Raw genomic sequence first — 17,225 nt, forward strand, 5'->3', positions numbered from 1 at the left:
ATGGATAGCGATGACATCGAAATATCATTAAAATGATTAGTTAATGAGAAGAAAAATTTTGCCTTGTTAAAGAGACTTATTTTGGACAAATGTGAATGAAACTATCTGGGAAAAGTAGCCTCAGGAGGCAATCTCATTGTCTCTTAGGCCCAAAGGCCAGGCGTAGTGGCTTATACCACTTTGGGAAGCCAAGTGGGGGGAGTGGACCGCTTGAGGTTAGGAGTTCAAGACCAGCTTGGGCAACAGAGTGAGATTCCATCTCTACAAACAATTAGCTAGGTGTGGTGGCGGGTATCTGTAGTTTTAGCTACCCCAGGAGGCTGAGGTAGGAGGATCGCTCAAGCCCAGGAATTAGAGACTGCAGTGACCTATGATCATGCCACTGCATTCCAGCTAAGGCGACAGAGTGAGACCCTGTCTCTAAATAAATAAATGAAGCCCACAGGTCTGTGAAGATTTATGTGTCAAAAGGCATCAGCTTCATTAAAAGCTCCATGATGGTGCAGGATGCTGCCACCCAGGGCCAGCTCTGGCAGCTGACAGAGGGAAATGGCACCTATCAGGGAAGCTGTAGAAGGGAACAGCCCCCTGGGGACCCAGCTTGCGTTAACAAAGTGTTTCTATGATCTATGATGGAAAGTCTTGGCTGAAAGTTTAAGTCCTTTTCATTCTATTTTGAACTTCGGCCTACAAAAGGTTTCTTAGGATTTTGATTTTTAATTAGGCTCCCAACTTTACGCCTGATCCCCACATCCTATACTCACTCCAATGAGCGGGCTAAGTCCTTAAATATGAAAGGATTTTGTATAATGTGTAGCTTTGTTTTGTGTATGTCTTAAAGTTTTATAAACGGCTCTATGCTATAAACACTGAGATCATACTCTTTCCACTCTGCCCCATGACTTAAGTGTTGTTGCATGAATGTGTAAGTTGTTATTTCTTTTTTTTTTTTGTAGAGACAGAGTCTCACTTTATGGCCCTCAGTAGAGTGCCGTGGCCTCACACAGCTCACAGCAACCTCCAACTCCTGGGCCTCAGCGATTCTCTTGCCTCAGCCTCCCGAGTAGCTGGGACTACAGGCACCTGCCACAACGCCCGGCTGTTTTTTGGTTGCCGTTCAGCCGGGGCCGGGTTTGAACCCGCCACCCTCGGTATATGGGGCCGGCGCCTTACCGACTGAGCCACAGGCGCCGCCCAAGTTGTTATTTCTTACAACTGTGTAGTGTAATATAATGTGCATTCATTGAATTTTACCCATCCTGTTCCCCAGCCTGGACACTCAGCCTCCAATTCCCACCACCATAGTTAGGTGCCAGGAACAATCTCACGGTGTGTCTTGTAGCAGCTTGCCCTTCACCTGCCTGCACTTACCTCTCAGCTTCCTCTGCTGCTTCTTTCCCTCCTTGGGTAGAGGACAGTATTTACCAGAACTTATTCGTAGATCAGGAGGACATGCAATGCCTCGCTTTTTGTAGAATGACTTTTCATTTGGCTAGTGGAACAACTTTCTAAGAAACACAAGTACCCATTGATCGTTAAATTAAAAAAATTAGCATAATCATTATTTCCAACTCTGCCTGAAGGTTGTGAAAGTGAAAACTAAAAACTAAAAATAAAATTCCATTTAACACATCTTAATTTAAAAAATAAATATATGCCATGGAAAGGCAAGGGACAGCGTTGGCAAAATCAACTGTGAAACTTAGAGACATTTCCGAAGTGAGAAATTGCTCATCCAGAGAGTAAACAACACATTCTGAAAACTTCTCTTAAAAGAGAACAAAGCTGGTGTGGCCAGGAGCCAAAACATGCACATGCCCCCTAGGACCAGCTGCCAAGCTAGAGTGATGTCCAGATAAAAAAAAGTCAAGCTGGGGAGAAGATTGTTGCTGACTCAAAGAAAGCAAAAGCCATTAACATGTGAAATCATTTTTTATTTCTGAATTATACTGAGGCTATATAGATATACTGTGTCATTACATATTTTTTATATTATTAATCCACATTATTTAGGGAGAATTTATTTATTTACCAAAACAAAGTCTAATAGATACTTTCTTCTGAGCAATCAAATACATGATAGAAAAACCTTTAAATATATAAAAGATTAATTTGTGCATATCTAAGTGTTTCTAAGGGAGCAAACTACGGAGGCATTGTGAGAAGAGAGGAGGTGCAGACACAGCCCCATAACTGAATACTTACAATGACATCATAACAACAAAGGTAGGAGTAGCGACATCCTCACACATCCCAGGGCATGTTTTAGAGGGTCGCCCATAAAACATTGTATGGCTTCAACAGGAACTTCAGGGTTTTGTCCCACACCCTCTATGGCCCTCAAAGAAATTTTCTCATTCCTTGATAGTAAATTCTGTGCAGATTCTGTTCTCCATCAGGGAGCTGGGCAAATAGTAATTGCCACTTTGAGAAAACAATGCGTATGTCCCAATGACCCCTTGGTTCCCTTCAATGCAAATCTACAGGAAAATTGGAAAACAGTCCCCAGAAGTCAGAACCAAAGCAAGAATGCTCAGAATGCATGGGGTAGGTAGCTGCATGGTGTGAATGTTTACAGATGTCTACCTATCCGCTTAGGGATTGTTTTTTCAGGATTTGTCTAGGGTTCTATTTACTTGGATTAAATTTATATGGTAACTTTTCTCTAGCACATGCAATTAAATTAATTTGTCCTTTTAAGACAATAAAATAGCAGATGCCTAAATATCAGAGTGGTTATGCAGACCACAGAAAAGCCCACACAAAATCATTGCTTGGCAAAGATGCTCATAATTTCTGTGTAGGAAGATGAGGCTTCAGACAGCAATATCACCAGAATGGTCTGGACAAGTTCAGAAAAAATAAACACGAATGGTAAGACGGTTGCTGTGTCTGGTTGACAGGTCAATGCCCTCAGGTCTTAACCACTAAACTGAACGTGGGATTCTTCATTCCTTCTTCTGACTGGAGTGCTCATGGAATTCATTTTCCAAAATGGGCCACTACCGAGTGAAAGTGGTCAACAGTTGAACAAACCGGAATACTGGGTCACCGCATTTATGTCAACATTGTGTTCTGGCAGAGACACAATTTGGGCTTCCAAAAGTGAAGGTGGGCTGGGAGAGAGGGTGGGCTCCAGGGTGTCTGTCAGATGAGCTGAGGTGACGAGAAAGGAGACCCAAGACAACACACAGTTCAATACGACAGGAGGCTGAAAGGGCCAAGAGGGGAAAACAGTGACCATGGAGGCTTATGGAGGAAAGACGGCTGACCTGGGAGTGCGTGAGGGCATGTGTGGACGGAGGTGGGGAGACTAAAGCAAATGAGGCCAGAGAGACTCAATCACCTGTGCACAGATGGCCGCTCCAAAGCAGTTCAGGGTCCCTCAGACTCAGGGCTCAAAGTATCCCAGACACCTCTTCCCGATGTAGTTACCGTTAGGGGAAGATGGTGACCTTCTCTGCTTGCATTTTGCCAGTTTATTTGGAATAGGAGGCCCTGGAGACTAACAATGGTTCCCAGAGTGAAGGGGAGACTCTGGCAACGCCTCTAAATAGCTAAAGCGGAGCTTCTGAGAAGGCTTCACTTGGGTCTTATGATACATTCTGAGTCGCACCTCTGTGGCGTGGGCTCCTTGTCTTTTCCAGCAGACCATATAATACATTTGTCTCTGGATGTCAAAAAAATCAATTACTTTGCAGCCTCACCTGTCCATTCTGTTAGAGAAACTATCTACACAGTAATAGGAGATGGAGTGAGAACGATGTATTTGCTAGAGCAGGGGATGGCAAACGTCTTGTCAAGATAGTAAAGGTTTTAGGCTTTGCGGGCCGTGTGGTCTTTCACAACTACTCAGCTCTGCCTCAAGAGTGTGAGAGTAGCCACGGACAGCATGAAAACAAATTCGTGGGGCTGTTTCAATAACATTTCATCTGTGGAGACTAACATTTGAGTAATTTTCATGTGTCATGAAAAATTAAAAAAAATTTTTCCAACCCCAAATGTAAAAACCATTCTTCCCTTGCGGTCGTGAGCTGGATTTTGTCAAGCCCTCTGCTAGAGAGCCACAGATCTGAAATCACGCTGGCATTGTTGAAGGGCATATGAAGACCATAGAGGAAATATTTTGCAAATGATAGCATGTACTTGGATTTATTTTTAAGCATGTTCTCAGGTTAGTGTTTAAAACAGATCTTTTTAATAATGCATGTGAGAGAGAAATTTGGGTAACTGAGTGTTACTAAATCATTCTTGAGTAGGCCACCCCATACTGAGTTCTTGGCACTTAAAATGTAACATTTTGAGCAAGAGTTACAGCCCGAAGAGACAGGTACCAAGCCTGACACTGATCCTTAGGTTTCACAATGGGAAAGTTATAAACATTCATTGGAGAAATCATGATTTTTTTAAAAAGACAAATTTACATAAAACCTGAAGCCCAGCTTGATAACTAAAATAAAATTGATGTCAGTTAGAAAGCCTGGCATCCCTCGAGAAAGTAAAAGTAATTCAGCAGAGCAAGAACGAATGTGGGCACTTAGGGGATGATCAGTTTACATGGGTGTCTGGCTTATGGCTGCCGTGAACAAGATTAGGATTTTGAAGATGGATTACATGAGGGCAATTTTTCTGGGAAGAGCTGGGCCCTGTGTCCTTCAAACCTTAAACAATTCAAACAAACCAGAGAGAAATCCAGCTGATCTATGGAATCATATCCACTTGTACCTAACACAGATGTAAGATATTTTACTGGTAAACACTGGTCTACCGGATGAAACACCACTGTACCAGGGGTTAGTGAAATATTGAAACGGAAGGTCCTACTTCCTTGCTAAGGTTCAACGAAAATCTTCGAGGCACATAATTGGCAAAATAGGAAAGTACACACAATTTCATAAAACATGTTAAGAGTAAACACATTCACTTTCTATACCTCCCCTTAGAAATTTAGGGCACCAGATAGTGCAAAGTGGAAAAAGGGTAGCATCAGCCCTGTCTTTTCCAGGTAGATAATGTTTCAGCAGAACCACGAGGTGGAGAAGCAGCCTCTTCTTCCAGCCTGGCCAACTAGGGCTTTTCTTTCAGCTTCAAGTCAATGCTATAAAGAAAAGAAAGAAAGAAAAGAGGGAGGGAGAGAGACGGAGAGAGAAACACGAGAAATGGAATGAGAAACATTTACAATGATTCGGGTGGCGTGTGTTTGCTTTTTTCTGCAAAGGACTTAAACTGAAAATAAATCATGCAAGCTTCTTATGCTAGAAAAATCTGCTAAAACACAATCTTCCCCCAGTTGCCAAGCTTTTCTCTAAAATATGGAATCTGTTTATGTTGACAAAATTGTTTCTGGAAGCATTTTACACCTTTTCAAAATGATTCAGGGAAACCAAAGAGTCATGTTAAGGCTCACTCCTAAAGTCAATTACGATAAGCAACATTATTGCATTTTAGAAATAAGAGATCTATTTTTACTAAATGGCCTTTCCTTACAAAACAAATAAATGATCTGCCTGAAATAAGTAATATCTGACAGATGCTAAATAATAAGTGGTAAAGGATAAAACAAAAACAGCAAAAGGAAAAAAAAAGAAAAGGAAAAGTACGTGCGCACACACGTGTATGCGCGCACCACAGAAAACATTTTCTAGGAGCCAAATGATTTGACTGAAAGACTGAAAGGGGTCAGCTTACCTTAGTAAGATAGATCTTTACAACTAAAGAAAATATTATATATATTCTTTTGAGACAGAGCCTTATTTTGTCACCCTCAGTAGACTGCGTGATATCACAGCTCATACCAAACTCAAATTCTTGGGCTCAAGTTATTCTCTTCCCTCAGCCTCCCGAGTAGCTGGAACTACAAGTGCACGCCACAATGCCCAGCTATTTTTTTTACAGACAAGGGCTCCCTCTGGCTCAAGCTGGTCTTGAACTTGGGAACTCAGGCAATCCACCTGTTGGCCTCCCTGAGTGCTAGGATTACAGGCGTGAGCCACCTCGCCCAGCCCAAGAAAATCTTATTTTTAAGAATGTCTTGTGAGTTTCCACCTGTCTAGGGAATAAGTAAAAGTCCCTCACACCACACATCTTTCTTCTGCCCCTCTGTGTACACAGCACAACTTCCTAGCACATCCACTCAAAAAGAAGAGAATTAAAAGCCAGGGAACAGTCAGAAGAATTTCAGTAATGAAGACAGAGAAATGATTTGTTGGGTAATTTGGGAAGTATCTGCAGATTTTGCTTATCTCTGCCCCTGTGAACCACAGCCTGTACGTTGCAGAGGTTACTGTGTTTACTTGTGGAATTTGCAGCAGCTGAGCAGTATTCCTTCTAGTGGATTTGTGAATAAAGCCATCCATAACCCCTGCTGCCTGCCCATGCAGTTTATAGTAGTAAAGAATCTTTCTTTTAAAATATCCTTAGCAATGTCTAGTGCTTGTTAGCTACGAGGACTTGGCCAAGTCACCTACCTTCTCTAAATTTCCATTTCTGTATTAGCAAAATGGAACAAGCAAGCCTATCTTAAAGTTTGCTAAAAATTTAGTCTAAAGTGTTTTCACTTGTACATAACTAACACACTGTCATGTCTATTAGTAGTAGTAGCAGTATCTCAGTATTTTTTAAAAATGAGATAATATCACTTTGCTTAATAATTCTACTTGCAATAATCTTGTCTCATTTGGGAGGCCAACTCATCATAAATATTAATCTGTTTTTTATGCCCTTAAGGATTGTTATATTACCTGCAGAATTTTACTTTAGAGGTGCTCTCTTTTTATCCACTGTGAGTTCTAAATCTTTTTCTTACTATGCCTTTACAAAATGGGCCATTTTTCATCTTGTTTTTGCTTCTACAATGCACTTCCTGCCTGGGGTTATTCCCAGAAGTCTGTATTAAATCTGATTTGCTGATTGGACTTTTTCTCTTTCTTCTAACAGTGTTGGTTCAGTTTCTCTCACAAACCAAGAGACCATTTACTACACCCAAATTTGTGGCACATTATCTACAAAGTGTAAGTGTGGGTCAGAACATTTGAAATCATCTCGTGAAGTTTAAAGTGCATGGTCGTTTTGTTTTACCAGCGGAGCCACTGATAAAAATCCAGACCACCACTTAGGCCAAGATGCTCATCATGAAACACTTTACTTTTTGTACAGACTTTTTTGTAAATTGTGTAGGGCATAAATCATCCCTTTAGTTTTTGGCAATCAAAAAGCTGAAAGACTGAAACCTATTTAGCAGTTTATAGAATAAATACAAGATAGTCAAAAGTGAACAACCTTCTTATAAGTAAATATAGGAAACCATTCAAATTAATTCTTTTTTTAGAAGATTAATTTTTGAGACAATTATCCTGTGCTGTTAATGAAATTCCTAACGATGCTGCTAACTTCAGTTTTCCCAAAGAGAAACACACTGGATCATTATATTTTTAAACATACATATAAAAATATAGAAAGGGCATGTTGTAAGCTTTAGGAAATGAATGAATGAATGAATAAAATCCAAACTTAAAAGTGAAGGAGATAGGCCACTAGAGCTACTTCTAAAAATAGTATCCCTTTTGAAATAAAATATTTATCTTTAATCAGAATTGAATTTTCTGCATCTTCGGGCAGATGAGCCTAGCTTTCTACGGCCAACTTTGCAATGAGACAGAGCAATCTGATAATTTTACAATTCTAACATATATTAAATGAGGTCCCTTACAAAGTATCTGACAATATTGCTTAATGGTGACTATGAGTATTTGTATTTTACATTTTATGTAGGAAGAGGGAGGAGATGAGTAGAACCCTCCCCTCTCTCTCTGAGGAAGACAAGAGGCCTCTACAATACCAGCACACATTTCTTTTTTATTCTTGGCCCGACTGAGCCCCTTGAAAGAATCTTTGCTTATTTATTTTGCAGTTTGTTCATTCAATATCCAGCTACAGAAGGTGTAAAATGCTTCCACGCAGAATTCTTACCGGGCCCTGATGGCTTATAGCAGACAGAAGCCAGAGGAAGGTAAAGGAAGCCCTTCATTCTAGTACTAAAGGAAGCCAGAAATCCAGGCTGGGTGTTAGCCAGAAAAATATTCTTGGCTACCATTCTCCCTCATCTCGGATCTCATTCTCCACACCTTGACCACGTGCCTGGTAAGGGCTTAGGAAAGAGAGCACTGAAGGAAGGGAAGCCGGGAGAAGAATATGTTCTCTGACAAGTAGGAAGTGACATTAACAATTTGCAGCATCCTTCACTCCTCCATCCCCAACCCTAGAATGAACACGAACAGGAAGCAATGTTTAGCCCCTTCCCCACCAGGACAGCCCTACGTGTGAATGAAGAGCTAAACAGACAAGGCAGACAAAGGAGTGGGTAAGCCCCAAGATGTAGCAGCACCTGGCCAGCAAGAGATCCAGCTTCCAGAAGTGCCTCCACACCACTTGGTAACCACAGGCACTGTTAGGTACTCCGGGGGGCTTGGTCTTGCTGAGTGAGGAAGTATCTGAAGTAAGTATTATGATAGATTGGGAGACTGAGATAGTTTTGCTTTTATGTGGCAATTTGCTTGAAGTGGTTATTGTTGTGATCTCAAAGAGACGCAACCAGAGTGACCATCAGGAAAACAGCTGTGTGGTTTCCAAGCTCCCTCTACAGCCTTTGGTCTTTGTGGACTTTTCAGTTGCAACTTCCTGTGGAGTTTCTGTGTCTAAGCTTCCTTTAAGCCATGGGTCACCATGGCTACTGCACTGTGATTTTCCAACTCAGTCCTCAGACCTCAAGGGGAAGAAGTTCCAAAAGGAACAAAAGGAGAGAACGGAGACACATTTGACTTTGACCTCTGCCTTTCCTTCTACAGTCCTGGGAACAAGGACAATGTTAAATTCTCCACCACTCAAACCTCTCCACTCTTCCATCTCTCTCTGGAAGGCGAAGTTCTCTCTGAGAGCATACAGGTCCCTGAAACTGATCTGGCCGTGAATTAGCTCTGTTCTCTCAGCAGTAAGACCACCTCTTCCTGATTTAAAACCCATGGGTTCCAGAACTGCACTGCCCAGGTTCAAATCCCAGCTGTGGGCCATCCTCACAGCTGTAAAACGCTGACCTGGCCAGATAATCTCTCTATGCCTCTTTTTCCATATCTGTAAAATGTTCCTTATTAACTTACTTTGAAAATCAAAAACAGATCCTGCGTGTGAAGCTTTTGACAGAGAGTCTGGTACATGGTAGGAATTTGTTATGTGTCAGATTTCTATTTCTCAGAGGTGGGAATCATCCAACTGGGTCACTCCTAGAGCCTCATCCAGACTTGATTGCCTCCTGGACTTTGCAAAACAAGGACATTTTCCCCTCAATCTGCCAAAACATTAAATTCAAATGGAAGTTCCAACTTTCACTAATTAAAATGGATAATGTCATGCAGAAAGCAGAGTTGCATCTCTCTTGCCCACATGCTCTGACATCTGGCCCTCATATTCATTGTCTCCTCACTTTGGGGTTGGGAAAGTAGGCCATGCAAATAGTTAGGTTATCCTTAAGAAATGTAAGTGGTGGTTGTGAATGAAAGAGTGTGGAGCTGGCAAATTTCTCCTACATGAAAGCTGAACATCTAAATGAGGTTTACCCAATCCTTAGAGTGATTTTTTCTTTGAGACCCCAGCCATACGACACAAGTATACACATAGCTGTTAATGATGGTGAATTCTTACTCCTTCTCCATAGAAGACATTTCTGGATCATTGTAAAGGCAGCTAGTTCTGAGTGCAAGGAGAAAACAGGAAGCAGTCAGCTCTCTACTGTTAGTACTTGGCAAGCACAACAGATTTGGGGCATTTAAAACTGTTTAATGAAGTCTTATTGCTAATACTGAACAAATCTGCACCCGAACCAATGATGATTCTTTAACCATCAGTTTTGCAATTCAGTGATTCCAGTGATTTAGAAATACAAAAGATTAAAAACTCCAAACACCTCCAGAGGTCTTTTTCTGTCCTTGTCATTTTTTTCTTGACTTTTCAATCTATCATATTCAGGGAGACGGTAACAGTATAAAATTTTATTTGTACTTCAATAAAATACTGTATATACCAAGGAAAACCCCTCTCGAGCAGCCTGATTTTATTTAAACATGAACATAGTTAACTTTCACTTTTCGCAATGAGGATTAAGACCTAAACAACAAAAGATGCCAGTATCAGCTCTCCCTACTGTTGTTGTGACAAAGAAATAATAGGACGCTTACCAATCCGTACAGCTGAGTTGTGTTCAGGTAATACAAATAAATGCTAATGGTAACCTAAACTGGGTATGTCCAGCAAGAAAAACGTAGCTGTATAAAATAACGACATAAAAGTTTTGAATGGTGTTTATACTTTTTTGTGTAATATTTGCTGTTTTGATATTTTATACCGGTGTGATTCGTCTGTTAGAAAGTTTCAAATTTGCTGCATATTAATTCCTCATTAATACTCAGGACATTTTAACTCTTCCTATCTCCCCCCCGCTCCCGATAAATATTTCATTATTGGCAAATAAACACTATTTTAAGGGCTTCTGTGACCCTTTTGTGATGTGAATAATTTCATAAGCTAATTTATCTGTTTGTTCAGTAGAGGTTTTCCATGATGAAAGTTAGGTATTTTGCTGAAAGTGGCAAAAGGCTGCCTCCCCAGGCAGGAGGGTGGCTCTTCCCTCACTCCCTACCCTCCTTGCTCGTGGCCTGGTGTTTTTATAAACTCTAGTGAACTAGGATAGTCAAGGAAGTGTTGACAGTGTGCTAGAAAAACCCAGCAAAGCTGGGACAGAATCAAGAAAGGGCAATCTTCCAAACCCAGCTTTTCTGCTTTTTAACTTTGAGTAATCCTCCAGAAGAAGACAGCAATTTGCAAACCATTTAACACTGTCATTTCAAAGGCAGCAGATGGATTCTTCCTCGTTTTCAAAATAAGAATGGCTCTATGTACACTATTTAACCTTCAGAAGTATTTTCTTTCTTGCAGAGATCTAAGGTTTTAAAGAAAAGATAAGGCAAGCTGAGGAAATCACCTTTGAAGTCAACTGGAGGTAGGATGTAATTTGAGCGATGGGGCGTGTATAGTATATGAGGGGAGAAGCAGAGTGCTAAAAAATACTAGTGGAGTAAAGCAAAATGACAGATATGTTTTATTCCCTGACCAAATATATATTTACCTGTGGTTAGACCAGCAGTTCTCAACCTGTGGGTCATGACCCACAGGAACTGTATTAAAGGGTCACAGCATTAGGAAGGTTTAGAACCACTGGACACCCAGCCTGAAACTTTCTTATAGTCATGTGGAAAGTCAGGCACATCTGTCAATAAAAAGAACCTGGGGAAATCTGTCTTCTAACCACAGATCTGCAGTGATGATGTTCTCTGAACACAAAACCATCATATAGAGTCTACCCTAGAATTTAGGGGCCATTTCAGAGTCTGAAAGGTAGTTGAAAAGATGGTTTTGGTCCAAGATGGTAGGATTCTGAGGTATTCCAATCATCTTTGGGGTCAACAGAGTAGAATTCTGAGTGCAAGGAGAAAATAGGAAGCAGTCAGCTCTCTACTGTTACTACTTTGTAAGCACAACAAAGTTGGAGCATTTAAAACTGTTTAATGTAAACAGTTATTTACATGATTCTTTAACCATCAGTTTTGAAATACAGTGACTACCCATGATTTAGAAACATAAGAGATTAAAAACTCCAAACATCTCCAGTGGATGTTTACATTTTGAAATGTTTAAACATATCTCAATTCCTCAACATGTGATGTCACCATCAAAAGAAGTAGGATCAGTTAGGGGAGGATACTTCAGGCTGATGGCTTACCTACTGAACCAAAGCAAGAGAATGGACTCGGAAGAAAAATTCAATTACTGTTATTCAGTCCTTTACTTTCAAGCACTGGTTCTCTAAGCGTGGTCCTGAGACCAGCAGTATCAGTGTTGCTGGCAACTTGTTAGAAATATACAGATTTGGGCAGTGCCTGTGGCTCTACAGAGTAGGGCACTGGCCCCATATGCTGGAGGTGGCGGGTTCAAACCAGCCCTGGCCAAAAACTGCAAAAAAAAGAAAAGATAAAAAAAAAGAAATATACAGATTTTTAGGCCCCACCTGGACCTGATGAATCAGAATCTTTGTGGGGAGAGGCCCAGGATATTGTATTTTAACAGGTACTGCAGCTCACTGTAATACACAATAAACTTTGAGAACCACTATTCAACCACATTGAACTTATTCTTATGCACAGTCAGTAATTTATGCATCATAAATTTACTGAGCATCTACTGTGTGCTAGGCATGAGCATAGAATCTTTTTTAAGGGGAAGATCAAGACTTTTCAGGACCACCTGAGCTATACAGATACCTGAGGGAGGGAAGAGAATGAAAGGATGTTTGGATAAGGTTGTTACATTAGATATAAAACTGGTTAATGTCCAACAGGGCATAGGATTGACTTTCCTATTGGATGGAAATGATTTGCCTCTTTGCTGGACAAAAATCTATAAGCTAATCTCGTCCCTACAGAGTGGTAAAATAGCCCAATCAATGGAAAGCCAGTCTAGCACTGCTCTGAAAAAATATCCAGTCATTTTCCTTTTCTTGTTTCCAAGTAACAAAGAAAGCAAGCTGACATTACATGATGGATAAATAGAAGAAAAGAAAAAGCTACACAAATAAGCCAGAAAAAAAATAGTAATTGTTTTACTATGGTAGCTAAGGAGGGAAAGTATAAATGTAGATGGAAAAAAAATCTATTGAAGGAGGCAAGTTTTCATGATACTATTAAAATTAAACAACCATGACTTTATGTTGGGTTTGGATGCAAAATTATCTTTTTATTTTTTTGAGACAGAGTCTTACTTTGTTGCCTTCGGTAGAGTGCTATGGCATCACAGCTCACAGTAACCTCAAACTCTAGGGCTCAAATGATTCTCTTGCCTCTGCCTCCCAAGTAGCTGGGACTACAGGCTCCTGCCACAATGCCTGGCTATTTTTTGAGACCTCAGGCTGGTCTCAAACTCCTGAGCTCAGGCAATCTACCCACCTTGGACTCCCAGAGTTCTAGGATTATGGGTATGATCCACTGCGCCTGGCCTGGATGCAAAATTATGGATGTACCCTCCCACCGTCTTTGTCTTGAAAATAGCTCTTTAATTCCATAAATATATTATCATTCTTAAAAAAAATAAATCTGAAGGTGGAATTCATTGAGATCTCGCTCTGTGGGGAATTTCATGACACAAAGTGATTTGAGTGCAGATAAGTGCTGAAGGGAAAGATCACAACAATATTCAGTTTCTGGATTACTAATATCTACCTTCCTTTCACAGCTTATTATTTCTAACAAAAGAGTCTAACTCTTCTTATTTGAGTTAGACTCAGAAGATCCTGTCAGAATAAAAAATTAGTATTTTGAGTTTTGTTATTCTAAATGGGTGTCAGTTATCTGGAAAGAAAATTAGAAAGATAGAAATAGTATAATAGTAAACTACCCTAATCCTAAACCTTCTATAGCAAAATCCTCTCCTTCAGTTTTCAACATAAAAGGTCTATACTGTAACAAATATTTCTACAAGTTACCTGCAACACAAACGTACTGTAGGAAAAAATATCTAAATGGAGCATTTCAATGATAAATTGGCATTTACAACTATGCAGAAAATGTTCACTATTTGGATCTTGTTTATTTAGAATTTGTAGCTGTTTGGACATCATCCAGGCTTCTGCTTTTGTAATATCTGTTAAAATGAGAGCTGGTTTTAAAAATTAAGAGCATAAGCAACATTTAAAATGGAGAAGCTTAAGGAACTTAATATAGAAAACTTTCCAAATAGTACTTGCTTATATTTAACGTGTTATGTCAGAAAATGTCTTTGTAACTTGGAAACAAGAAAAGGAAATGACTGGATGTTCTTTCAGAGAAGTGTTGGACTGGCTTTCTACCGGTTGGGCTATTTGACAGCTCTGTAGGGGCAGATATCAACTGGTAGATTTTTGTCCAGCAAAGAGATAAATCATCTCCATACAATAGGAAAGTCTACCCTATGCCCTGTTGGACATTAACCATTATATCTAGTGTAAGAATCTTATCCAAACATTCTCTCATGAATTGCTTATAGATATCTAGCTTCTCAAATGCTCTTTGAGCTGGACTTAACACCTTATTGATTCTGTCCATAATATTAGTTAAACAAATCATTGCCATGTGCTCACTGTAGATTTGCATGAGAGTTAGAATTTTGCCTTTTTGAAAATCATACGTTAACAATAGGGAGCAATAACTTTGTTTCCTATTCATCGAAATACCTCAGAGACCACTAGGTAAGCAATATTTTCAAGTCACAAATAAGGTGTTTGATGTTTTAAAATTTGGAAAGCCATGAAGTTGATTCTATATGTCTTCCAAATGTTAACTTGCTATGATTTCTCCCCATTAGTGTGAATTAGGGAGGTTCTGTTGCCTCAATGTATGTGATGATCATCTGGATGTTACTGTGTATGTATCAGTGCTGTGATGTGCTCTTTTGTTGTAGTGCCTAGAAGGGCATGTACATTAAAAAAAAAAATCAAATAATAGTCACAAATGCTTTCCTCAAGATAACCAAGGTCAAGAGGCAGAACAGATTGTAATCAGAATAACAGAGATGGCATTTACCATAGGCGAGTTTTGAACGTGTAGCATTATAATCAGGATGCAGGAATAAAAAACCAGGCATGCACATTCTCCCAGTACATTCTTGAAATGCAAGCCAACATCATGCCAGCTGCTAAATGAAAACCAAGTCTTACTTAGCTGTTTCTGATGCTTCTCTCAGTTCTTCATCCAGTCTGCATAAGCAAAAATTATTGTGGTAGAAAAGAAATAGAAAAGAAGCAAGCAGAGCATGAGAGAGTCACTCAGCAAAGCAGAGCCAAACATAAGTGGTCCATAAATGCTTTAAGAAACTGTCCTCTGGAGCACTGAGACACACTCCTTCAGTGAAATATGGAGCCCATTCTTCCCATCCAGTTCTTACGTGCATTTACTTTGCAATTTCCTTCATGAGAGGTAGATATAAAAGTTGCAAAGGGATCAGAAACATGCTGGCTGAAGAAAGCTGAAAATACCCATGTCAGTCTGTTGGGTAGAGTTAAAATGAGCTTGCAGCCTGGGCCAAGTCAGGGCTGTGTCTGGTTTAGTAGGTTTTGGTTGCAAATTAGGTTGACCTCAACAGCTTTACACATAGGACAAAGACCAGGAATGGTATATACAGGACTGATGCGATGGCCTCTCGCTCAGGTAGCATGTTGAGGTCACCCTCAATGAGTAAAACATGGTGTACGCACACAAAGGGGTCAGCGTGAATTGTAGATCAGGAGATTTTACCTCACGCTTCTCTTATAAGATCTTTCTTCATCGTACCTTACGAAATAAAAGATGAATGTCATGAGGAAAATGAGCATACAGATGGAAAAAATGACAGGTAAATGTTTTATACAAGGGTCAAAACAGAAGAGAAAATGCCTACACAAAGACAGTCACGTGCCACATAACAACAGTTGGGTCAACAGATCACATATATGATGGCGATCCTGTAAGATTACAAGACCATATTTTTACTGTACCTTTTCCATGTTTAGATATGTTCACATACACAACTACTTAACCATTGTTACAATTAACTACAGCATTCAGTACAGTACCGTGCTGTACAGTTGTGTAGGCCGGGAGCAGTAGGCTATGCCATCTAGCTTTGTTAAGTGAACTCTGTAGTGTTTGCATAACTATGAAATCACCTAAAGATGCATTTCTCAGAACACATCCCCTGTCATTAAGTGACACACGACTGCAATAATCAAAATGGCTTTTGGAACAAAGCTTATTTTCATTAGATACAATCAATAATTTATAATTTATTCATATCTGTAGTCAAAGCTCGTTATTTGTAGGTTCCATATTTGCAAATTTGCCTGTTTCCTTGTATTTGTAACCCCCAAATCAATATCAGGCACTTTCTGGTCACTTGTGAGTATGTCCATGCTCGTGAAAAATTTGAGTTGCCCACCATGTATGTTGCTAACTGAGGTCAAACAAGGTGAAGCTCTGTCTTCTTGATTCATACTATAAACAAGTGTCCTTTTCAAAGTGTATTTAGTGCCATACTTTTCTGATTTTTGTGTTTGTGTTGGGAATGTTGCTGTTTAAATTGGGCCCTAGGCACAGAACTGAAATGCTATCTAGTGTTCCTAAGAAGGCGTGACGTGCCTTAAGAAGAAAATACAAGTGTTAGATAAGCTTTGCTTAGGCACAAGTTATAGTGCTGTTGGCTATAAGTTCAATGTTAATAAATGAACAATATATACATAATAAGGCATCTTTAAATAAAAACTCAGATAAAACAAGGTGATATATTGGCCAACTGATAAACATACTGTGATCAATGTCTTGTAGGAATCTAACCTTATATTTTCCCTCGGAACATAGTTCTGTATTCACTAATTAAGTGTTTGCAGTGACTTTAGAGACTATAATTGCCACAAATAATAAGAATCAACTATAATCAATGCTTATAAATCTGATTCAAGGTTAGGCCTGTTGTTGTCTTTTTTCTTTTAAGCCTTTTGATATGACCATCATAGCTGAGTACTGGTATTAGGATTGACTGAGATCAGATCCTTTGAATGCTATTCAGTAATAAAAGAAAGCCATGGCTTAATTTGAAATTTGCATAACGTGAAATTAAGGTAATGAGGACCAGTGATACAAATGGCAGAAAGGATATCTCAAGGAGACAAATTATGGAAAATGGAAGAGAACATAGACATGTTGGGAGAACACAAATGGTGCTAAATTTCTTCCTTCAGAAGAAAATCTTTCCAAGTGGAACTCTTTATCCTAAAGTAACTTTTCCCAAATGAAGCCCTTCGAAACTGATGTGTGTAGATGCGTGAAAAATGCCCTGGGTATATTTAACTTTCCAGTTGAATTTTCCCATTTGATAGTGAGTCTCTAAAAGCAGAGCAATCGTAGTAAATAACATTCCAGGTGGCCAGCCCTGTGCTGGGAGGCTTTGCAAATGCTTCAGGTGAAGCGCTCTCATTCAGTCCTCAGGACTGTTCCATGAAGTGCAAATTATGTCCCCATTTTACAGATGCTGAAACTGAGACTCAGAAAATTTTAGTAGGTTTGCCTGAAGTCTTAGAGACATTGAAAGCGGGGAGGGAAGGTTCAACTCTAAGTCTC

General features: G+C 39.7%; 1 protein-coding gene across 4 annotated transcripts in view; it reads right to left on the minus strand.

Moving 5' to 3' along the window:
• Positions 1-1,924: 1,924 nt before the first annotated feature.
• The window catches only part of PRUNE2 (prune homolog 2 with BCH domain), a 297,926-nt gene continuing 282,625 nt past the window's right edge, over positions 1,925-17,225 (minus strand). Inside the window, exons 17-20 of one of the 4 annotated variants that reach the window (XM_053575620.1) lie at positions 15,369-15,404; positions 14,792-14,830; positions 9,694-9,741; positions 1,925-5,098 (exon numbers count right to left, since the gene is read on the minus strand). In XM_053575620.1, coding sequence (XP_053431595.1) covers positions 5,068-5,098; positions 9,694-9,741; positions 14,792-14,830; positions 15,369-15,404 — 154 coding nt within the window. In that variant the 3' untranslated portion in view covers positions 1,925-5,067. The remainder of the gene's footprint in view (positions 5,099-9,693; positions 9,742-14,791; positions 14,831-15,368; positions 15,405-17,225) is intronic. The other 3 variants (XM_053575630.1, XM_053575640.1, XM_053575648.1) reach the window with 3 other exon arrangements.

Source organism: Nycticebus coucang, chromosome 2 (genome assembly GCF_027406575.1).
Source record: "Nycticebus coucang isolate mNycCou1 chromosome 2, mNycCou1.pri, whole genome shotgun sequence".
Classification (NCBI taxonomy): domain Eukaryota; kingdom Metazoa; phylum Chordata; class Mammalia; order Primates; family Lorisidae; genus Nycticebus; species Nycticebus coucang.